A 24,093-nucleotide genomic window follows, 5' to 3' on the forward strand; every position below is an offset into this window, starting at 1 on the left:
GCGCTAAACGCCCGTTGTCTTAAAAATGGAAATTTCATCAGAATCCGGGCTTCGAGCAGCAAAAAAAAAACAACGTATTAAGCTACTAGATTCCGAGGCCGCCTCCGCAGGCCGTCAGTGCGGGGCTCGGGGCCGAGCGGGGTGAGCGGCGGAAGCGGGCAGGCGCGGGGCAGCCTCGGCGAGGAAGGCCCGGGGCGGCGCGTGGGGGAGCGGCGGCCATGGCGCGGGGACAGGTGCCGGTGGTGGACGTGCAGAGCGACAACTTCACGGAGCTGTGGCCCTCCATGGTGCTGGCGCTGCGCACCGCTACCTTCATCGCTGTGGACACGGTGAGGTGGGGGCGGTGGGGGTTGCAGTAAGCGGCAGCGCGGCCGGGCCGTGCCGTACCGCTGAGCGTCGTTTTCCCGCAGGAGCTGAGCGGCCTGGGGGCCAGGAAGGCGCTGCTGAGCCCGTGAGTGCCCGCAGGGTTATGGGGCGGGAGGGGTGCCGGGTCCCCGCCCTCCGGCTGTCGTTGCGGAGAGCGCGGAGGGGTCGGTTCCGCGGCCTCGGGACGCCTCAGTGGTCGTGTCCCCGGTAGGTGCATTGACGAGCGCTACAAAGCCGTCTGCAACGCCGCCCGGACGCGCTCAGTCCTGTCTCTCGGCATCGCTTGCTTCAAACAACTCCCGGAGAAGGTAAGGGCAGCTCCCCGGGGGCGCGGGTGGAAGACTGGGCTCGGCCCGGCCACCGTCACCCCCAGCTCTGAGGGCCCGGTTCTGATCTTGTTCCGCAGTCCGAGAACACGTTCCTCTGCCAGATCTACAACCTGACGCTGCTCTGCACAGAGGATTACATCGTCGAGCCGCAGTCGGTGCAGTTCCTGGTGCAGCACGGCTTTGACTTCAATAAGCAGTACTCCCAGGGGATCCCCTACCACAAAGGCAACGATAAGGTACGGAATCACTGCCTCGTCCTTCCTGTGAATCCACGCTCCAGGGCCAATGCCCTCGTTCATCTCAGCTTGCTGTGCTATCAGCTGTGCTTCCCTACAGCCTCCGGCACTCAGTTGCTGTGTGGGATCCAGAGTGCAGCGCAGCCCTTTCTCCTCCCTCTTGTTTTCCATTACTTGTTGCAGCTTCTTGTCCAGCTACGTGGGCATCTCCTCGGTCAGAGCACAGCGTGGCTCTGTGTGGTGTTCTGCTGTAACAAGCTCTGACTTGTCATTGCACCAGAAGTCCTCCGCGTGTTAAGACTTGTTGACTAATTCTTCTCCTTTTAGGGCAATGAGAGCCAGAGCCAGAGCGTTCGGACTTTTTTCCTGGAACTCATACGAGCAAAGAAGCCCCTCATCCTCCATAATGGCCTGATTGATCTCGTCTTCTTGTACCAGTGCTTCTATGCTCATCTCCCAGACAGTCTTGGCACCTTCACCTCTGATCTCTCAGAAATGTTTCCAGCAGGAATATACGACACTAAATATGCTTCAGAGTTTGAGACCCGCTTTGTCGCATCCTACTTGGAATACGCTTACAAGAAGTGGTGAGTGGCACGCTGCTATTTAAGGCTCTGGGACAAAAAGACAAGGGAGTCAGTTTGGTTTCTTTTTCCAGACGCAGGATGTAGGTCTTTGTATTGTCCCAGTGGCTGAAGGAAGGTGCTCTTTACTGCTTCCCATTTCCAGGCTGGGTGCTGGGTAGGTAAGGGTGCATCTTGTAATTTGCTCTGTACAGAGGGTGGCAGCAGAAGGATTTCAGTCGTCTGCTGGCAGTAGTTTAACTTCATTTAACTGAAAATTGATTCACTGCATGGCTATGGTCCAGCATTGCCACAGGGATATAAGAGGGAATATGTGCTGAACTGAGCAGGTTCACCCTTAAAATGTGGCTAGAGAGCAGGGCTGTACCTGCAGAGTCTGCCAGCTGTGACAGCTTTGTAAGGGATGATGCAGTTGAAGAGTGGGTGGTGCTCTCTGCATGTCCAGGTGCTGACCAGCTCTGCACACACAACCCTTGCTTGCCCACCTACAACTCCCAGCTGAAGGTTGTGCTCTTGTTCCTCAGCCTTCTGTCTTGCTTCCTGTCCTCAGCGCCTCCAGGGTGTCTTTCAGCAGCTGTGTCAGTCTGGCTTCTGGTTCTGCTCTTGCTGCACAATCTAAACGAGACCCTGGAAGTGATACAGCCACTTGAATCTATTAAGCCAAAGTCACACTGTGTGCAGAAATGGCATTTTTAGTGACTGTTTTGTATCAAGAAATTCCATTTTGACATGACTGAAAACGTTCAAGATGGCTGTTCTCAGGCACGAGAATATTTTATTCTGACAGGATGAGGATACTTTTAAAACTGACCTCCTAATGTTGGAACCCACAGTTCTAGTTACGTTGTCTTCTCAAGCCTTTTAGACAGCGGTGGGGACAGAACAGTTCTTACTTTTGCTTGAGATAGAAAGCATTTCTTTGTTGCCTGCATTGCCCAGGTTTGCTCTGTCTGGGTGGTGGTTGCGAGGTACACTGTGACACCTCACTTCAGGCATTTCCTCTTTGTCCAGTAGTATTATCAGAACTAACACACATCTTAGCTTGGTGTTAAGTATGCAGGGCACCATCTGTCTCTTTCTTCCACAACATCACAAAAGACACTGATGTCTCTGCCTGTATTTAGGCATACAAGAAACCAACGTTTAAATCAGCATAGAAACAACTACTTATTAAAGTTCTATTCCCTGGACTGTCTTTGCAGCAGGCTGTTAAACTGAAGCTAGAGCTCAAGAACAAGAAATGAGAGGAGCTGAGAGTTGGCTCAAAGCAGTATGTTTGTACCAGCTCTGTGCTGGGGTGCTTTTGGCAAATTAACCACAGTAACTGCATCCTCTTGTGCGTTCCAGCAAGCGAGAGAACGGCAAGCTGAAGGACTCCAGCAGCCAGCACATCTCTGTGGAGTTCTGCAGCTACCCTGCCAACATGTCACGCTACATCGACTATCGCCACTGCTCTCTGGAAGAAGCAAGCCACAGCGAGGGAGAGGCAAATAAGGTGCCTGTATGTGAGAAATTCTCGGTAAGTAACATGAATCCTTGCTTCCTACCTGGCCCCATGGAGAAAGCCACGTGTGGCCAGAGCAGGAAGTAGAAGGAAAGCACCTGGGAGGTTCCATATGTTTGCTTCACAATACAAGGAAGAATTTCAAGCTTCAGGTGACTTTGAAACTGAAAAGGCAACAACGCGTTCTGTTCTGAGGTAGTGCATTTCACAGTTTACATTTGAGGCCAAGGTTCAAAGAATAGATAATATAACCCTAAATAGAGAACTAGCATGTATTACAGTACTCATTGCTGTCTTGGAAGGGCTTTAAGTTCTAAATGTGCTTGGCTTGCCTTCCAAGCAAGAAGCGCTTCCTCTTTCCTCCCCTGTAGCTCGATTAGATGTAGCAAATATTACCTGTCCGCAGCTTCTGGAATCGTAACGTGGTGCGATCCACAGTATCTCAAGTTCTGGCACTGCTACAGAGGTTATCAAGGAGCTCACCTGATCCCAGCTGGTTTCCCACGCTTCAGAGGAAAAAGGAGTTCTTCTAGATGATGCTGCACGTTATTGTGACAGAACAACATCAGTTAGGAAAACCTCAGGAACTTTCTCATCAAACCACCAACTCAAAGTTACTCAGAGCCTTGGTTGGTGAATCTTGAGTATGGCTAAGGACAGTGATTACAAAATCCCCTCGGGCCCCATTGCGGTGGTTGACCACTCATTGTGAAGAGTACCTTCTTGGATGTCTAGTCAGAATTTCCCATGAACATTTCACCTGCGCTCTTCTCAAAAAGAGTTTAGCTCCATTTTTTCCATAACCTCTGCTGTAGGTAGCTGAAGTCCAGCAATGAGCTCTGTCCCGTGCCTTTAGGCTCATCTTTTCCAGGTGGGAACAAACCCAAGGAGTTCCTTAGCCTTGCATTGTGTGCACTATATTTTGTCAGCTCCCTTCTGCACTCAGTGCAGTTTATCAATGCCTTTCCTGAGGTCTGGTGCCATAACTGGACACAGTGCTCCAGGTACAGCCTTCACAAGCCCTCAGTTGAGGGGAATAATTAGCTCTGCTCCAAGTTACGGTGATAGGCTACTCTAACTAGGAGGCTCGTGGTTACATACTTCTCTTTTTCTCCCTAGGCCTATGGCTGGTGTCCAAATGGAGTGAAGTGTCCACAGTCTCATAACATTGACCTCATAATTGATGAGGACGATAAGCTTTGTGAGAAGGCGAAGAAACGGAAACACAGGCGGAAGCGTCGGAAAAATGCAGAAGAACCTGAAAAGGCATTAGAACAGGAAAGCTCAGGGAAAGAAATGGAGCTAATTCAGAATGGGGAGGAGGAACCACCACGAAAACAGAGCTGCTATGAACCTGCCAACGCTGATGGCAGGCCACGGGAGGAGGAAAACTCCACTGCTATGGAACCAGAGGGCAGCTCAGACACCAGTACACATGGTGGGAGGCAGGGAGAGGATCTGAGGAGTGCTGAAGAAACTGCTGCTCTGAGCCCTTCTGCCAAGGCCAATGCCCATGACAATGACCAAGTGGAAGGGAACTCAGAGGTCTTTGCCAGAACAGTTTCAACCAATCACCCAGACGTCCCTGAGACTGAAGCAGCATGTGCTGCAGGAAAGCAAAATGCATCCCAGGGGCCATCTTCACAAGTGGGAACCCACCGAGCTGGCTTTGATGCCTTCATGACTGGCTATGTTATGGCTTATGTCTGGATGCTTAAGAAACGAAAAAGCACAGACACTGAGGCAGAGCCATGGTGTCCGGACTGTCATAATAAGCTGTACCTCAGTGGGAAATCAGTGCCACTTCAGATAGTGAAAAGCTCTTTTTCTAAGTCTTCCGCAGCTCACAACCAGAAGATGAAGTTGGTTTGGGCCACTGGATAGAGCTAGGAGACTCCTCACTGAACTGGGTGTTTTTCCCCACAGTTGTTAAAGGGGAGCAAGTTTCTTGTCCTCCATTTTAACCTCTGACCAATTAAATTGCTCTCAATTGGAGTTCCTTCTGGCATTCCTTAGCTGGACTGTGAAAGCATAGGTAAGGTTGGAAGGAGGAAAAATGCACTTCCCCAACTGCACACAGGGCAGCAAGCTCAGTTCAGTGCTCTAAAATCAAAGTGTTTTGAAATAAAAAACAAAAAACAGACCAGGTTTGTATTTCTAGAAAGACCACATAATAGCTGCTTTAGCACGGGTATCACTTCTTGGAGATGACGAATAGGGTGATTCTTTGATTAACCGTAAGAGGAGACAGAGGTCACATCCTCTTCCCAAATCTTGTCTTTATGCTTACCATACCTCGAGCCTTACTACCTGCTGCCACTTAATCTAGTGGCTTAAGATGGGACAGAGCTTTTTCAAAATGAAGAAGGTCAAACCTGCCTTGCAACAACATGCCTGAAAGTTGACACCAAACAGAAAATAGTGACAGAAAATCCTATAAGCAGTCACTGCAGGTGGATGTGATGCTTCTGTCGCACAAAAAAGAAAGCAGGCTGGCTCTTCAACATACATTATCATTAGCGTTCAATCAAGTGTTAGTCTCTCAATCGCTGCTGGTAGGGAAACTCCTTATGACTAATAATTATTTTCTGTCTTTCTAAAGAACTTGAAGGGGGGGGAAAAAGTGGTTTTTGTTTGTTTTTGAAAGAGACACTGAGCATATCCCCCCATGAGAGAGTTGTCCCACCTTATATTTGTACTTTACCTTAATTTTGGTAACAACTTAAGTCAGACCTTTGTTCCTATAGTTATAAAAAAGGAGAAAGGGATGCTAGGCTAGAGGATTCTAGTGAAGGGTAACTGCATGCAGAACCAAGCTAGAGCAGGCCTTAAACTTCTAAATAAGGGAAGATCAGTAGGACTTAAAGCCAGGTGTGGTTCTTTTAAATCCTGGTGCATTGCTTCCTGTGCTTACTGAAGCTATTTTGCAGAGCTAGAATACAGCAGTCACAATGGCAAGCTCCCTGCAGGCTGAGTGTTATCAAAAGCATCTTGTTGGTCACAAGTTACTGCCTACTCTTCTGAATGCTATAAGGCAGAGCAGGAAAAAAAACAGCATTGAATCATGGATTGAATAGCCTAACATTTCAATAAGATGCAGGAGAGAAATAGGACTGAATAATAGTAATGACCTCAAGACGGGCATTAATATCATCCATAGCTCAAGGAAGCATTTGAATCAGTTTGGTTTTTTTTTAACCCAAAGTTGTCTTCTTAACCACAAGACTCAACCCTTGATTTTAATTTTATTTTGAAAGCAAGTTGGGAAAGTTTACAAAACCTGACCAAGAAAAAATTATGAAAATATTTAACTGGATTCATCTTTGGTTACTTCTTATTGCAGTTCCAATAAAACATACACCATTTCTACAGCTCCAAAAAGTCCAAAGGTCAATCAACATAAAAACGAGACGTGCTTTCTTTACATATTCATAAATATCCACAATATTAGAAAAATTGTTTTGCAAAGATTTTTCTTTTCTGGCAGTGTTAACTTACTATTATACACAGGCTACAAACTTCTTCCTAAACCTTTAATTACAAGTTGAGCTATTTACAGTCTGCAAAATATTAAGACGTAAAACTCCTTCATAAATATGAAAATAGATCATCTTGCAAAGATCTTTATACTTACTTAATCAAATACCTGGCTGCCCCTCCTCCCGAAAAAAGGTTATTTGTTTTGCATAGAAATGTAGTGACATGCAATATAAACAATAGCATTAAGTGCAAACAGGAATTATTCAAGTGTCTTTAGTTGCACTGGCAAAAAATACCAATGTTCTGTTACACAATACATTGATGCTTTTCCAGCAAGTGTAAGTTTACTAAAGCCCCTTGTCTGCACTGCTTTTGAGGGGCAGCAATTCACATGCATTCTCTAAGTTGCATTTTATCAACCTGCAACCACAACAAAAATAGCTTATAACAGACATTTAAATGAACTCAACATAGAAAGATTTAAAGTGAATTAAAAACATCTTTGATCTCTTTAGGGAACCTAGCAACGTGTAGAAAGTCTTTTAAAAGAGCAATTGCTCCTCTAAGAAAGTCAAAAACCATGATAAAATCCAATCACAAGAAAAAACGTTGTCACATCACTATAAAACAAGGAGTTTGCTGACTGCATATTCAGATTCATGTTCATCAGTAGCTGTCAGAAAATGGCCCCCAGTAGAAAAGCACCCTCAGATGGGCAGAAAACCTAGGAGTATTTGCTAGGTGCAACCTAGATTCAGCTTTGCACAACCGAAGGGATAAGACAGTGAGTGCCAACTGCATCCAAACCCTTGGAAATGCTGGGTTTTAGCAAGCACTTTGCTATTTTAAGACAGTCTTTTACTCCAGTTCATCTGCACATCACCTTTTTTCCCCACGTGGACCAAGAATGCAGGAAAGGCCTGAGTTGTTATTCCTTGGTACTTCTCTTCCCATCTGACATCTCCATCTCAGAACAAAGAGCTAGAAAAGTTGATAGATGTGCCCTGCGCATGTCAGCTGGCTGTGCTCAGAGTAGACATTTAAGAAAATAAAATTTTAACCATGCTGCTTTGTAAAAGCCACTGAGGGTAGGGAAACATTTAAGAGCCAGTGGTGTAAGAGAACACTCGAGGTCACTGTGATGGGTTTTTAGAGATATCCCATGCCTGACTACACAGATTTTGCAGTCTGTCAGAGAGGGCTACAGGCTTCGCAATGAGGTGTCAGTGCTGACAAGCAGGGTAACAAAAGCCACGCAGAGCAGCCAGAGGCACACACCTATGCTGCTAAGGCTGTGTGCAGCTGTAGGCTGTGGGACAGCTTCCTTGCAGCCTGGTGATCCAAAGTAAACTATTCCTTATTATTGCTTGTTTGTCTGAAGTCACACACCTAAATGCGTCTTGTGACAACAGAAGCTGGTGCTGATGATTTCCCTCCTGACAGATTATAGTTGGATAAAAGAAAATATATATATATATATATGAGGGGGAAAAAAAAGCAGGCAGCAGACAGGCAGGCAGTTGAGTTCTGTTGACTGGTTCCCTGTCCTCAAAGGAAATGACACAATACAGTGCCAGCCCTTCCAGCTGCTCAGCACTCTGCAGACACCATCACTGCAGACAGGACACACAACACAAGCTACTCTACAGATCAGCACCTTTGACGGGCAGAGGTGTGGGCCAAAATGGGCAATCTTGGTCAGGATGGGCCTTTTCTTTTTCAAACTAATAGCTGCGTAACACAGCATGGACTGTGCTAAGTAACTCAAGGATACTGTGTTTCTCATTTAATTATTTGCAGCCATTGCAAAGAGATAACTGCTGCTTGGGCTGAAACATGTTTCACAAGATAAAGTCACAGTTAAAGCAGAATAGTGACCTACACCTCTGAAAAGCTGAGCAACTCAGCCAAGAAAACAAACAAACAGAAAAACTTAGGCTTTCTCCTTCATCTTTTCCTTGGGATGGGAGAAAAGTAAGAAAAGCCTTTTTTTCATCAGGGAGTACCAGCTTACATTTTCCATCCTTGCACAAGAGCAAAAATAATAGACTACCTGGATGAAATCCTGGACTCCAAATCCCCCATAGCTACTGCATCGCCTGCTCAGTGAGCACACAATGCATACCTCAGTTAGGAATGATAATATAGGTTAAAAATACAAAAGCAAACCAAAACAAAAAACCCACATAACTGTGTACAATGATAGCAGAAAGGGCAGGATGTTGCACAAACATCACCACAGGGGATCTTTGTTCTACATCACATCCCAGAGTGGGGATCTCTGATGTTGGTTCCAGCAAGCAGCTTTAAAGGAGACGCTGCTGCTTCTTTTACATCTATCTGTTGGTAGAGTGAAGAAAAACATTAAAAAAAAAAAAAAGATAATCCTATTCAGTGACAGGAGAAACCAAAGAAGATAACAGCTTCTTTCTATAGAATTTAAAAAAAAAAAAAAAAAAAGAGGACAAGTTACTTTTCTTCAGTTGGACAACTCAAAAGCCCATCTGTGAGTCTACTATCTATCCTCCTGCAAAAGCTCTCATGTGGCTGCAACACTGCTGGTGGCTTCTCTGGAGCAGGGGATTCCTATCCCCCATCAAGCAGTCTGCTCTTGAAAAAGTCATTGCTACCATCATTAGTGCAGTGGCACCAATGAGATGGATGTCCTACTAGAGAGGGATCTGAATGTGACCCTCCTGTCATAGCGATAGCTGTCCATCTAGAAACTGTATTTAGCTATTCTGCGGAAATAGATTATGGTGTTTTAAAAGAGGAGAGCCCAAAAGCTCAGTACAACTGGTACTTCCACTGGCAGGTTCTCAAAAAGCCCAGAAATGACAGTGTCTGGAATCTGGCTCCCTTCTTGCTCCCTGGGCAAATCTTCCTCCACATCTGGGTCAAGATACATTAAGAGCTGTGCAAGAAAGAAAGTGGTGCTCACTGCGTCCTGCTTCCCCACACTAACGCATTACACTTCACTAACAAATCCCAGGGCAAAATGAAACACCAGGGAACAGATTCCTCTTGTTAACTGGAAGGTACTTATTATGTGACTCCGCCTGCAGACTGCAACCAACATGAGGGGTTTTGTTTCTCCTGCTTTTGAAAGAAGAGCTTGTTTAATGCTGCAACAGCATCCACAGCAGCTCTGGGACAAGAAAGCACTGCTATCTGCTTAATGCAGCTCTGAAAGATCTGTGCCCATTTCTGGAACAGAGGCTCTGATTCACATGTACTGCTTGCAGAATGCTAATGCAAAATCTGCAGTAGTTCAGAGCAGCTGGTCAGTCAGAGGAAGAGGGAAAACCTACGGGTTGCTCTTCCCACTCAACCTGGAACTTAAGGCCTCAAAATGCTCCATGCTGGAATCCAGGTCAAACAGTTTGTGTGGTGCCTACTCCTGGCTACTACCTCTATAAGGTATGGGGCTCACATGGAAATTCTGGCTGGAGTAGTTTCCCCTCCTAAAGCAAATCAAGGAAGGAAATAAGCATAGCTTGGAAAATACAGTTAAAATCATCAGTCTCTTCAGATGCTGTCCACAGCTGTACCCACAGCTACCACAGCCCATTTTTACCATCTGCTGGGTCTCCTTTGAGCACAAAACCCAGCGCTACTGAAGAACAGAGTTTAAGTGACTGGGAACAACGGTTCCCTCAAGGACATGCTCTGTTTGAGACCTCTCTTCATATGTCACAAGTTGGCTGCGTGCTGCCACTTGCTGAGATGTTGGAGGATGTCTGAGACAATGGGGCAGTGCTGTCCCCGTCGTGCTCCCTGAATGGCCGTGCATCTGTCCTCAGCTCCGTGGAAGGACAAACACTGAACAGAGGCTTTGTAGACTCCAGCAGTGTATTTTTCAGCAGGTTGTCTTCCACCTCCATCTCTTCAGAAGGGAGACAACCAGCAAACACCTGTGAGGAGTGTTCCTCAGAGTTCAATGAATTCTCAACTGGGAGCCCTTTGTAAGATAATGGCTCAGACTGGGCCAGCACTAATGGTTGATTACATGCTGGATCTTCACATGTGTTCTCAGAGTAAAATCCATTTTCCTCCTGGGACACTGGCCCATCCGAACAGTCCATATCCTCCTCTTGTCCTGGTACAGAAAGAAATTCTGGCCTGTGATGCTTGGCTTGAAAGGGGGGAATCTCTGATACACCATATTTACTGCTACTCAGGAGCTTTTGCCGAACCTCTGCACTTAGCTGGGTTGGATCACATCTACTGATGGTTGAAGACAGTCCACTAAACAGGCCATATTCTTTGTGTGCCAATTCGGGAGAGACTGGAAGTGATCTGCATCTCCTCCCAGGAAGGAGGGAAAATTCCTGCCAGTCTGTGCTATATGCCTGCCGGAACTGGGACTGGCTGGCTTTCAGGCAACCACCCGCCTCTGGAGAATGCAAGTCAAACACAAGAGAGATCACAGACTTGCTTGGCATGTCAAAGAATTTTATCTTTCCACCCTTGAGGTCCTCCCGGGCACTGAAGGGATTAACTTTCCGGCCTAATCCTTTGTTTGGTGTGTAGTAGGGGTCCTGCACATTTATCTTCCTGGAAGGCTTGCGGGAGAAGATATCCGATTGGCTACGTGACAACCAGATATTCCGACGTGGACGGGGTGACTTGGGTGGAATCTTATCGTCCAGGGAACTCAAACGTTTTACTCCTGGTCCTTTTTCAATTGACCCTGAGTGGAAGAAGAGAAATACCCTTAGCTTAAAGGAGCTGTACGCCTGAACGTTTGATCGCTCACAGAGCCTTCATGATAACTGTAAAGAAAAAGGTGCATTTCTGATTTTCCAAAGTGTCTACAAACACATTTGCTGGTTATTTACAAGTTCCTGCACGTATACAAGGACACGGTTCTCTTCTCACCAGTGCAGTATTGATTTCAAACTAGGAGATTGGCAGTCCTGTCCACAGGACCTTTTACATGTAAAGACAGTCAAGACTGTATTTTAAATATTCTCTTTACTCATACTTCAGACTAATTAAAAGTCATCTTGAAGAACTGCGCAAATGCAAATACAGTTATTATCATCTCACCTAGGTAGGCAGTTAAACTGTACTGCTTCTGTATTATTTTATCTTCAAATTTGCTACTCATATTATGGGGAACGTTGATTTGGTAAGACTATATTGTATTCAGAAAAAGAATAAAAAAGAAAGGAAATTGTAAAAAATCTGATATGAAGGAAGACATTTTTTCACTCTTCTATGTATTTTAGGGCTCCTTCAAACCTCCTCATTGCTGTTACACTGACAAAGCAGAGAGAATAGAGTGATCTTAGAGAAATATTTGCATGCTTCTACATTTACCATCCTGGCTTCCAGCACAGGTTGCCCAAGATCTGTTGATGATGCTGACCATAGAAGAGAGCAAGTACGAAAGGAATTGTAAATCACATTTTCACACTGATGGGAAAAGTCTTAAGACCAAAATAAATGTCCTCCAGATACCAAGAAGAGCTTAAATAATTCCATTCCAGCTTTGGTTATGTTATCCTATACAGAAACTAAGGATATAGATGTTTGACTCTATTGAGTAGGAGTTTAATTTTATGTGTTTTTTTTTTTTTAATGTGTGCCTATTTATTTGAATGCACAAACATACGCAAATAAATGGAAAAAAAAAAGCTTTATCACTAGAATAGGATAGGAAAATTGTAGTTCTTTGGGGGAAAAAAAAGCTAACTTCTTGAGTGTTTGGAACATGTAGCTCTCAAGGCGCTTCTGAAAAGCTGTGGTAGAGCAATAACAAGAGGGAATATCACAAAACAATCTCCTTTTGATGACAGTTTCCAGAACAAGTACATTTGGATTTCTTCTCTTCCCTTTAAATATTGCCATAGTTTACACTGCATGTGCCTTGAAGTCAAGTCAAAGAACTGCACATAACACTTCTCCAGGAAGATGCAAAACTAAGATGTGCTCTAGAGGAAGAATGCCAGGAAAATGAAAGAACATCCTTCGTTTTTAATTTACATCTTTCAGATGCCTTCCACATAGGGGAGAACTATCACATTTATGCGCTCCATACGATTTCACATACAAAAGTTATTTTAATATATATGTAGTTTCATATATATATATACACACACACACACACAAAATACACATACACATATTTTTTACTATACTCTAAGTTTCCAACACCAAAAATCTGCTAATGTAGAAGTAATCTAAGTCAGAACATGCTACCACAAGAATTGCTTGTAGTTTGCTCCCCACACCAGGTGGCACTAGACAGCTTCGGAGAAAGCCCTTCAAGGCCAGCACTCCCAAGATTTGCAATTCATGCATTCCCTAGCTCGATATTCTAAGGTACTTTGTAATACTCTTGCATCTGCTCTGCTCTTCTTCCTGTAGAAACCTAAGTAGCTTCTAAGCATTACGTGTATAGCAACAAAACTGTGAATATGCACTAAGAGTGGCAGGAATAAAGCAAAATTTATGAATTTTCATGTACTTTCAGCTGCTTACGTTCCCAAATGCACCTAAATTTCCCTCCAAGAGCTTGTGGGCACAGTCTTTTGAGGAATCTTAAGAAATAGCTGTTCTTTCCCAAAGGACACTCAACAGTGCACAGTGTGCACCACTGTTCCAGAATCATTTTCAGGCTTTGGGTAAAACAATTAATAAACTGTACATAATGCTACACATCTGAAATCATAGTCCTCAAAACACAAAACATGGCACTCTTTTGCTATTAGCCTGCAGCAATCTTTGTGCAAATGCAGACATTTACCTTTAGGTTTTCTTTCATTGTTGTCAAGATTCAAAAACTTTCTGTCTCTCTCAGAGTCCTCGTTTCTCAGGCGGTTTAAAGTCTCCTCCAGTGTTTTGACAATATCAGCAAATGAAGGACGCAACTTTGGATCCATCTGTGAATGCACAGAAATCAGACTGTTTCATGTGGGTTTATCCATGCTATTCTATTTACGGAGTTGACAGACAGAAGAATAACTTGAAGGAACTGAGGAAATTCAAGACTGTTTTCAGAAGTGTGTTGCCATTGCAAAAACAAACAAACAAAAAAAACCCCACAAAAAACCACTAAATAAAGCAAGAGAAAAAGTAGTGCTCTGTTCCAGTTCACGTCTATTACACTTCTTATTTAATTATCAAGACGAAAACATTCTACCATTCTATGATGAAGACATTTTAAAAAGAAAAGGTGGCAATCTGTTAGACTCAGGGCTTATGAGGGGTTTTGTTACAAACAGTTTTCACATGTATTTTATATATATAATTTATAAATAATATATATATATATTTAGATGTTTAAATACAGCGGGCAGCACTATCTAATTCAGCAGTTGAGAGTTAACCTCATTACACTATTAAAGAGATTCCACTTGACCCGATTCTTGCCTCCAGCCTTCTAAAGGCTTCTTCAGAGTGGACAAGCTCAGACATCACCGCTAGTCAAGGAAACAGTGATGTTTTATAAGCAAGAAACCCCAGAAACCTCCCTGATACTACCTTGCAGGTCCCCATGAGATGGATCATTCTGAAAAGAACCAGTATGACTGGCAATGACAGGACACCTTCTAGTAACACAGGGTAAAGGGCTGAACATTTATAGATACACTGATAAACAGAACAGCAACAACAAAAATCACACTTGCTTTGAGGAACTCAAAAATAAAAATGAAGTTGTTCTAATGCAGCAGATGGAATTGCCAGGCATAAAAAAAAACAAAACATTTTCTGCTTTCCCAGTTTCACTGAAAAGGTAGGGCAAGGGAAAACATTAAACCATATATTCTCTACTCTGACAAATGTAGATTTGTCTAATCCTTGGAAAGATTAGACAGTTGCTGCAAGCTGCAGAAAGAAAGAAGAAGTTTCTATTTTATGAGTGCGAGGGAAGATCCGGGACAACAGCAGCAATGGAAAAGTGACTCAAAGCAATATTTGCCTTTTTCCTCCCAAGCACTCAGTTGCTGATCAAATGGAATAGAAGGTTCTTCCTCACGGCTGCAGTTCCCCACAGCTTAGCTCATGCTGGTAAGCATGTTCATGCATGATTCATGCAAGTAGGCTTACAGTTGCTGGAGGAGCTATAAGTTTCAGACTTCCTTGCATTCTTCTTTTTTTAAAAAAATACTCTTCATCAGTAAGTTAAAGAACTCTTAATTAACTACGCATACACATCTATTTTCACTGGTTTTCCTAGGTTGCCCTAAAACGTGTTTCCTGGCTGTAGAAAACTCCAAGACTTTCCATATTAGTTCAGCTTATCAGGTTACACTAATTATTTACCCATTAAACAATGAAAATCTATATAAATGTCTTTATCTATGAGCAAATTATCACACAGATCACTTGTTACTGGAGCACAGCATACTTCAGAAAATATAAGATATAAGCCTTACTTATTTGCCACCTTTTCCTTCCTCTAGGCAAGTGGAAAGTGAGTTGTATGTCCCACACTGAAATTAGCATACTAATGCCTTGATCACAAGACAGTCATTTCCAGTCTCAGTAGGCAAAGGACGTTTATTATGAAGGAGAGAGCATTTGATGATAATCAGTAGGAGAAAGTCCCTTTCCTCATGAGAACATAAGACTAGTCATTCCCCCGTTCTTCATTAGTACAGTTTTACTCTGGATTTCATCTGTGATGGAAAACTGCTTTGGATTGTACGTTGGATGCTCTAAGATTTCTGGGGAATACAACTGGGAGTTGAGATTTCCACCATTCAACTCTACTTCTACCTAAGCCCTTTAGTGCTTACATAGTCACAAGACTTTAGAAACATGAGTCAGGCATACCACTGTCCTGGTGAAGTAAGCTTCGCTGTACTAAGGTGAAATTAGAGGGGTGAAGCAGTTGGTTCCATGCAAGTTCCACAAACATGTTCAACATTAATTTATGCTCTTCTCCAACACACATTCTCACCCTTACTCCACTTGCCACTTCAGTACGCACATTTGTATTAATACAAGGTAAACAGAGAGCTTTGGACAAAAATAATTGTTAAAATCGTGGATAGTGGGGACTGCTTCTCTCAGCAGCAGCACTGATGTGAAAACAAAGTCTGAAAAACAGCAACAGAAATAAAAAACCTGTTCTGAGAGTTTTCCTGCAAACACTCACTAGGACACTGTGCTGTTATTAGTTCCAACACAGCCTGGTTTTGGAGTCCTGACTAGAGTTTTGTGCAATAAATGTTCTAGAAGGTGTCCCAACTTCAGGTGAGACAATTGGACATTCCCAGCTTCAGCTGAATTCAGTGGAAGCTCACGTTCTCTTCAACAGAATAGTAACATCTGTTATGAAATAACCCACAAGAAGAGATGTACAGATGCACTTCCCTGTAATTTTCATGCTGAGGAGTCATGAAGGTATCCAGCACTATCACAACTTCACTCCAATAACCAGCAGAAAATTTACTCTACACTGGACATTGCCTACGGTCTTACTGGATCCAAGCTTGGAGATTTTTTTGGAACACAGGCTAGACGTCTGGGGGGGTTATCTCTCTTTTTATAAAGCAGCAGAAAAACTTCACAGTAGTTTAGAGCCTGTTCTTTGTTTGCCTGTCCCCATTTTGTCCCCTCTGTTTATGAGAACAACCCAAAATTCTTTCTTCACAGCTCAGTAGGTCTGTACACAGTAACAGCTGGATTTTGTCAGCCCGATGGCCAGCCAGTGTCAATAACATACAACTGGTTATGATCAGCCTGAGCAGTCTGCAAAAAGCTGTTCAGGGTGCCAGACTTGTTTGTTTGGTATGACAGAACATAGAACAGCAAAAGCACGAGTCAGACCTTCTTGCAAGGGGAAAGAAAAGGCTATAAAAACTGTCAGGGACATTGTGTTATATATGTACACTGCTTTCATAGGCGAGTCTCTCTTGTAAACCCTTTAAGCACAATCTTTGTAAGTCAGAGGGATTTAGGAAACTCCAGTTTGGCCCTCTCCCCTTCAAGATACTCACATTACAGCAGTTGAAAGCCAGCTGGAGGAAGTCAGGGGGACAGTCTCCCACCATGTGCTGGAAGGCATCATAATCTAATCCAAAATTCTGTACAAACAAGAACACAGCACAGAGAGCAGAGACATAAATCAGGTCTGCCATCTGGCCCAAAGCATCCTCTTTTCAGGGGGTCCCCTTATTGGGTTATCAGGAATTATTGTGAACACCATCTCTGTGCAGCCTCATAGAGAATTTTGAGAAAACTTCATGCACACTCCAAACTGCAACATTCCCAATGGGGATTATTTGATATAAGATACCTGCAAGAGAATGAGCTGACTTCAAAGCCTAACCTTCCTCCTGGATTCATCTGCAATTCACTGAAATGTTGCCCATGTGGATCTGGAAGCAATACCCTATATTATGATGTCTCACCATGGTGATTTTCAGTGCAAATTAACAGCCTTCTATAAAACCAGAAACTTCACGGTATTGAAAATTCACCAATTAAAACAATCTTTCAGTGGACGGCACTACTAGGCTGGTGATCCAAATTAGCCAGTTCTTTAAAAGCACTTATCTGACAAGATCCAAAGGGCAGATGAACAAAAGGATCTCTTATATACAGTTGTTCGAGACGTAAGCATTTTTAGAACTGGAGGTGGGTAGAAAATTCAGAAAACTTCTATGGAAGGCAAAAAGCTGCCTTGCAGATGGGACTAAGCCAAAAGGCAAGTGAAGAAAATAGAAGCATCTCCTTCGATTAGTTCATTTTAGTTTAGACGGACAATGCTTAGCACAGCATGTGAAAATATGAGCTTATTTTAGCTCCTGCTAACATCATTTCTACTCTTTTCACAAGGCAGGGCTACTTCAAGGATGCAACATTCCAAAAGCGCCCTGTTTGTAAACTGGCAAGAAGTTTATGTGAGCTATCACTCTACAAAAGGAAGGTCACACCAACACCCTCAATGTTCTGCCAGTTTGGGCCAGGTCTGGAGTTTCTGAAAGGATTTCCAGTGATGAGTGTCGCTCTATAAAGTCTGTATGTCAAAACATCTTCAATGGAACTTCTTCCAATAACAGCGCAAAAGAAAAGCCTTTTACAAGCTCTGTTTAATATAACATCATATGCATTGTATCTTTGGCAGCAGTGCTATAAATTCTGAAGGCCAGCCACTATCATGGCATACTTATCACCTCCCAGCGACTTTATGAAGGTAACAACTTACCTCTGTACGAGGGAGATAGTCTGGATCTGCCTGTATTCTTGCTATTATCTCACACAGAATTATACCATAGGAGAACACATCTGCCTAAAAGGAAAAAATGAATAGCCATATGGTTCAGCTATGACTGCTCACCATTCTTATCTGCCACTGAGTTTCTCCTTACCCCAAATGGTTATCAGAACAACTAAACCAACACCACAGCCTTACAACCACTGCATTATAACTAACATTTTCCATGTAAAGAAACATATCCTCACGGTAAATTTCCATGAGGCTTAGTAATCATTTATCTGAGCACACCTGGAGATGCACAGTTCCTTAGATTTCCACTCACCTGAATTTACCAAGTAATAAAATTTAGGAAAACACAGAATAAAGGTTTACAGAGCAGAAGCTTGCATCCCTTACCCCCTAGATATCAGGCAGGCTTGTGTGTTACTTTTCAAACTGATAGACTCGATTCCTCCTTAATTACCCATTACTGCAGGGTTAGCAAAGAAGCTGGGTACTTTATTATTAATTTAGGTCAATTGGAACTCTTAGCAAAGCTTTTGAAACAGTAATGATTAGATTTATTACTGAGGTAATTACTGCTTTCCTCTAAGTTTTAAATATCACAATTAAACGGATACTGACTTCTAGCTAAAAGAAAAAGGTACAGGATGTGGGCTTTACAATGAGAAGTCACAGTTGCAGGACTGAACTACACGCCTTTGCACACAGCAGCAAAAACTATGTAACAGCAACTTGGTTGAAAAATACTTTTTCTAAAAAATCTAGTGTGATCTGATGCTCCCCTGCAAGAAACACTTCAGAAAACAGTTTTTATCCAGGTGTATCACCTCTGAAAACTGTTTTTTGTTGTTGCTGTTTTTTTTAATTAAAGCAATTGTAGAAGTATACATGCAGATCTTTTACTTCTATCGAAATTTCACTAGACCACTATCAGGGAAATAGCCTCATTTCTGTATACAAAAAAACACGTAAGCATCACTAGACATTTCTCAGAAGATCTGGTTAAATCAAGCTGTGTTAGGCAGACAAGCTATTATCATATTTCAGCACATGGGGCACTTCAGAGTAGAAACAGTGTAACAGTGAATTATGTTAAAGGTACTTTAATTCTGCGTGAAAACCATGCCATGAATTAATATTACTAGCTGTTCAACTCACACCATTCCTTCTGAATGACCCACCAAGGAAAGAAATGTCACAAAAAATTAATATTACGAAAATCTAAAGTATTGTATCCATATATCGCAGAGAAACAGTTGACAGCTAAAGTCCATTTACATGTCCATTTACCTTTTCATTGTAAGGTTCATCTCTGAGAACTTCTGGTGCCATCCAGAAAGGTGACCCCACCACTGGTAGCTTCTCACTACACGTGGACATAGAAACCGGAGTGGGTAGCAGGAAGAGAGAGAAGAACAACCATTAATGAATTGCTCTCATTCAGACATTGCTTTAAACTTTCCATAACTGCAAGCACCTGCAGAAACTTTAACCACTGTGAAGTCCATACAAGTGGCTTCCATAACACTATATTTTATTCTAATTTGCTACTAGAATTACTGGAACATTCAATAACAGGAGGAGAAGGTGAAAGAAACACAAGATTTTGGACTATTAATCAAAATATTGTATTTCCAGTTCCAAAGTGTCTGAAATGTATTTTAAAATAATTACTGTTAAATAATTATTGTTTTTATCTTTAAGTCACAGATTTCAAGCTTTTGTTTCTGAACTCTTGGCGGAATGAGCTCCTTCATCTGTATTTAAAAAGGCTTGTGCAGATCAGTTTCTGGCTGGATGGCAAACTCTCTGTTCAGCAGAAAATGCAATTATCCCTACATGTATATCTATAAGCAGTTCTGAAGCATTCAGTACAGCCTGCTTGCAAATATACTTCACCAACATCAGTGCAAGCCTTTGGACCTCCCAGGCTGTAGTTTTAGGATATGTGCAGTTTAATGACAGTGCATATCTTGGATCATGTTGTTGTTTTCTTTGCAATCTTAAAGAGCTGGAAGGCTTGTATTTATTTTTACATAGAAGCACACACTGAAGAAAATTTGACTGCACGCTTACCAGTCAGAATAGCCTGAAATATACAGGTCAATATACAGATAAGAGAACTATTAAACCCTTGACCTCCCTAACAGACGGATGACAAAAGGACTATTTCCAATTGTGACAATAGCTTGTGACAGTTACCTGTGCACTCCTCAAATGAGTTAAGATCACAATTTCATCCCACAGAGAGTGAAGTGATGAGCTACTATTACATTAGCATCTCTCCTTTATAAAATTAAATCTCAAGAACTAACATTGCAGTTAAAGAAAAAAATAGTGGAATCCCACTGACCGTTGTTTACAAGGCTGGAAGGGAGCTAATTATAGCTAATTGTTTGGAATCAATAGAGGAAATTTATTATAAAATCACCCCAATAAAAAATGCTGGACAGTACTTATTTCTATCTATCTATCTATATGTATGTATATATATATATATATATATATATGTATATGTGTGTGTGTGTGTATATATATATATAAATAATGTTTTTATATTATAAAAAATTATTTAAAAATTTATAAAAAATATATTTTTAAAAAATACATATATATACATACATGGCCTCAGAGATCCAGCTTAACAGACCTTCTGATCTGCAACAACACTGTAGCTCTCACTGTATTTTGATTAGTTCATGTACCTGTGATCTGGAATTTTCTCTGCTAAACCAAAGTCTCCCACTATCGCTGAGTATCCATTCTCATCATGTTTTATTAAGCAGTTCTGGAAAAAAAAAGAAAACAGTTATTATCTGGTCATGAAACTCATATACTATTTGTTTCATTTTGTTTAAGTCTGGAACAAGATCACAAGAGATAATTTGGAGGATATTCATCTATGAAAAGCTTTTCTCTGAAAGCAACCACTCTTTTCCCTTACTCCCCCCTCTGTACAAACACATATCTGTCAATCTCGAGATGCTGCAAACAGCCTTATGCTTAGCCAATAATCCACTTAAAAACTTGCTGAAAAAGCCAGCAGCCACTGGCAGCACGTACCAGCTAGGTTCTAGTGAGATTTTCAGATTATTTAATTCTCTTACTACTCAAGTATGCAATCCATGCATCTCACCATGACACCTTAAATTTCCCTTGAAGTCCAGTTTGCCTGGACCTGACCAGAATACAAGATCAGAACAATGCCTTTGTATATTTTGCTATACTGACTACTTAAAAGGAATCAACTGCTTTGCGATAGAATTCCATCAGAAAACACAAAATGTGGCAAAGCTACATGTGCTTTGTAAGCTCAAAGAAAATTCTTTATTCTACAGTGCATCACTACCTGGGGATCCTGGTAGATGTCAGGTTGGCCATGAGCCATCAGTGTGCCCTGGTGGCCAAGAAGGCCAATAGGATCCTGGGGAGTGTTAAAAGGAGACTGGCCAGCAGGTCAAGGGAGGTGATCCTCCCCCTCTACTCTGCCCTGGTCAGGCCTCACCTGGAGTACTGTACCCAGTTCTGGGATCCCTGGTACGAAAAAAGACACGGATCTCCTGGAGAGAGCCCACCAGAGGGCCACAAAGATGATAAAGGGCCCGAAGCATCTCCCCTATGAGGAAAGGCTGAGTGACCTGGGTCTGTTCAGCCTTGAGAAAAGACGACTCAGAGGTGATCTTATTAATGTTTATAAATATCTTGAGTGTGGGAGTCAAAGGGATGTGGCCAACCTCTTTTCAGCAGAGGAAACAGCCATGAACTGGAACATAGGAAGTTCTGCACCAATATGCAAAGGAACTTTTTCACAGTGAGGGTGACAGAGCACTGGAAAAGACTTCCCAGGGAGGTTGCGGATTCTCCCTCTCTGGAGATATTCAAGACCTGCCTGGATGCCTACCTGTGCAGCCTGCTGTAGGGAGCATGCTTTGCAGGGGGGCCGGATGTGAAGATCTCTAGAGGTCCCTTCCAACCTCTACAATTCTGTGATTCTGTGATCAAACATGATTTAAGGGAAAAGGCTATAGTAGCAAAAAGCTGTCCAACTCTTCCTTTCAAACACCCCTCCCTCGGGTAACTCTGGTCTGGCAGCATCACATCACATGCAAGGCATTACCCATTTATATTTGTTATTTATTTACAACTTTACAAAACATGCTTTGACCATTCCAGGGCCACATCTTTTCCCTTCTAACCAAATAAATTAATAGTTGACTTCCTGAAGCCTTTTTTCCTGTCTTACAGTAGGTGGGGCAAGACAGCATTCATTCCCCCACCGTACGCCTTACCGCATCCTCCTGCGGGCAGCACAATAGCAGTGACAGGCAGCAAAGCCACTGCCGGAGCGGTACCCTGCATTCATTAGCTGAACGGCAGGAAACGCTTTCCAGCTTTATTGTGCTGGGGCGTACAGAAGCCCCTCGCTGACCCCAGAGCATTAGCTTGTCTGTATAATGAAGCTACCAAAAAAAGTGAGTTCCTTGTCTAAAGATCAAGTTCGGGTCATTACTGTTTACATATTCAGAGCTGACTGTGGCTGAGGCCACGAAGTGACTTTTCTTCCTGCCAATTACAACGTTAAACGAGACACTCGCAACCACGTAAAACACATCTCAGCTCCGAGGTGCAAAGTTCTGTTTGCTTAGTATGACTCGAGTATAATAAGAACGGTTACTTTGGGGATTCATAAACATGTACAAAGTTAAACCAAACACGCTTGTCCAGAGAGCAGTAAAGCTTCTCAGTTATGGGCTTTGTTATCTTTTATCAAAGAGCACATTCATTCAGCTTGCTCTGTTCAAACATTTGCTTGCTGTAAGTGGACTTAACTGAGCAGGATAAAACTTTTCTGAAAAATCTTACTCAAATGATTCAGCCATGGGGGTTTCACTGTGTGCCACAGAAAGAAGCCCAAAAGGACAGCAGAGACCTGACAGTGCACATGAATGCTGATAGTTTACTACATGAACCAGTATTGAGCTGTTTTCTGACAGATTTTTCACTGATCAAAGATGTTTCATAATTTGATACTTTAAAAAAAAATCTACTTACAATTCAAAATAATTATTTTTAAAATCTACGTTCCCTTCTCGCATTAACTTTGTTTACATGTTGCTTATTTTGAGTAGCAAAACCGCAGTAGCTCATTCTATAATCTGGTTTTGTATATTGGGGCTATTCACCATTAACCCTCAAACTGCAAACATTTCAGAGAAATATTTCAGTTCAGACCACAAACTATCCTCAGCGTATCTGAAAACCTGCAGAAACAGTTCTACACTGAGCTTTGGATTTGCAATCATCTACAGGGCTGCTTTGATAACAAAAGGATGCTTAAACCCAACACAAACGTGACAGAAAATTTTCCTTCAGGTTCTCACCATTACAGAATCACATCCCATTTGACAGCAACACGTTACCCACTGCAGATGGAACAATCCTATCCCCACACTGAGCCCCAGGCAGTCTCAGCTCTCAGGTGCAGCACTGAACCGTTATACAAGTAGATTATTCCTGGATAAATCATAAATTAAACCAACAGAGCATGCAACGTAGCTGCCAGATAATGCTACCTGACAGCCCTGAGCTCCTTCCCAGCTGAGCTGAGGTGAAGTCGGGCTCCCTTTCAGCATGAGCTTTTTGAGATGTCAAACAGAACTGACATCCCACTCCACCTGCTGACCCATCAGCTCCAGAGAGAACAGGACAGCACCACGAGGAATAGAGGAGAGCTCAGGGTTATATTTCTTATATAAAACATTTGGCAAATGTTCCACTGTGGGGCTGCACAATGTTAAATGACGTAAATAAGGCTAAGCTGCTCTCTATCAGTAATGGGAGTCTGTCTTTTTTCTGCATTTCTAAGGTAATGACTGTATTAGAGCACTAACACCCGTGCTCTAGTAGTACAGTAAGGATGGAAGCCTGTTTCTACGGAAATCAGTGGGTAAAGCCCTTGTGAGGATACCAGCGAGACCAGATGTCACTTTTAAAGCCCAAACTGCTCATTACAAAGTTTTGCAGACAGTGATGCTTTGCTCTGTACTGAGATTCTTTGTGTGTTCCAGGAAGCAGCACCACCACACTCCTTCTCCAGCCTTCTCACCTTTGTAAAGCCATTACACAACACTGCACCAAATTCACAGCACGGACAGTTTCGTTACCAGATTTAAGATGCAATTCACGAAAAGGTCACTCAGAGCCCACGGTAAGTAGTAACTGGTTGTTCATGTGCACTCAGTGAAAGGCATTTCTCATCACTCACATTCTGCTACCAACATAAATCAAGATCAAAAATGGAACAAAGCTTCATTAGAGACTGAAAGGCTGTAGAGAAGTTTTAAATTTAAGCTAGTTTGTATCTGAGTAGGGAAAGCACAACCGCATCCTTTCTACTATGTGATACTTCTCA

The 24,093-nt window shown here is 42.6% G+C and overlaps 2 protein-coding genes across 6 annotated transcripts in view; one reads left to right on the forward strand and one right to left on the reverse strand.

The window, feature by feature from the left end:
- The first annotated feature begins 177 nt into the window (after positions 1-177).
- Positions 178-5,014, forward strand: TOE1 (target of EGR1, member 1 (nuclear)). Its single transcript, XM_422434.8, has 7 exons — positions 178-329; positions 411-451; positions 578-674; positions 773-931; positions 1,259-1,518; positions 2,863-3,034; positions 4,139-5,014. The coding sequence occupies exons 1-7, from the start codon at positions 219-221 to the stop codon at positions 4,901-4,903; spliced, it is 1,605 nt and encodes a 534-aa protein (XP_422434.2). The 5' UTR covers positions 178-218; the 3' UTR covers positions 4,904-5,014.
- A 1,237-nt stretch (positions 5,015-6,251) lies between these two features.
- Positions 6,252-24,093, reverse strand: part of TESK2 (testis associated actin remodelling kinase 2) — a 69,346-nt gene continuing 51,504 nt past the window's right edge. For all 5 annotated transcript variants that reach the window (XM_040705392.2, XM_003641688.6, XM_046944865.1 and 2 more), the window contains 6 exons: positions 20,387-20,469; positions 18,972-19,047; positions 17,667-17,750; positions 16,456-16,542; positions 13,254-13,389; positions 6,252-11,192 (listed from right to left, as the gene is read on the reverse strand). In XM_040705392.2, coding sequence (XP_040561326.1) covers positions 10,186-11,192; positions 13,254-13,389; positions 16,456-16,542; positions 17,667-17,750; positions 18,972-19,047; positions 20,387-20,469 — 1,473 coding nt within the window. In that variant the 3' untranslated portion in view covers positions 6,252-10,185. The remainder of the gene's footprint in view (positions 11,193-13,253; positions 13,390-16,455; positions 16,543-17,666; positions 17,751-18,971; positions 19,048-20,386; positions 20,470-24,093) is intronic.

This window comes from Gallus gallus, chromosome 8 (assembly GCF_016699485.2).
Source record: "Gallus gallus isolate bGalGal1 chromosome 8, bGalGal1.mat.broiler.GRCg7b, whole genome shotgun sequence".
Classification (NCBI taxonomy): domain Eukaryota; kingdom Metazoa; phylum Chordata; class Aves; order Galliformes; family Phasianidae; genus Gallus; species Gallus gallus.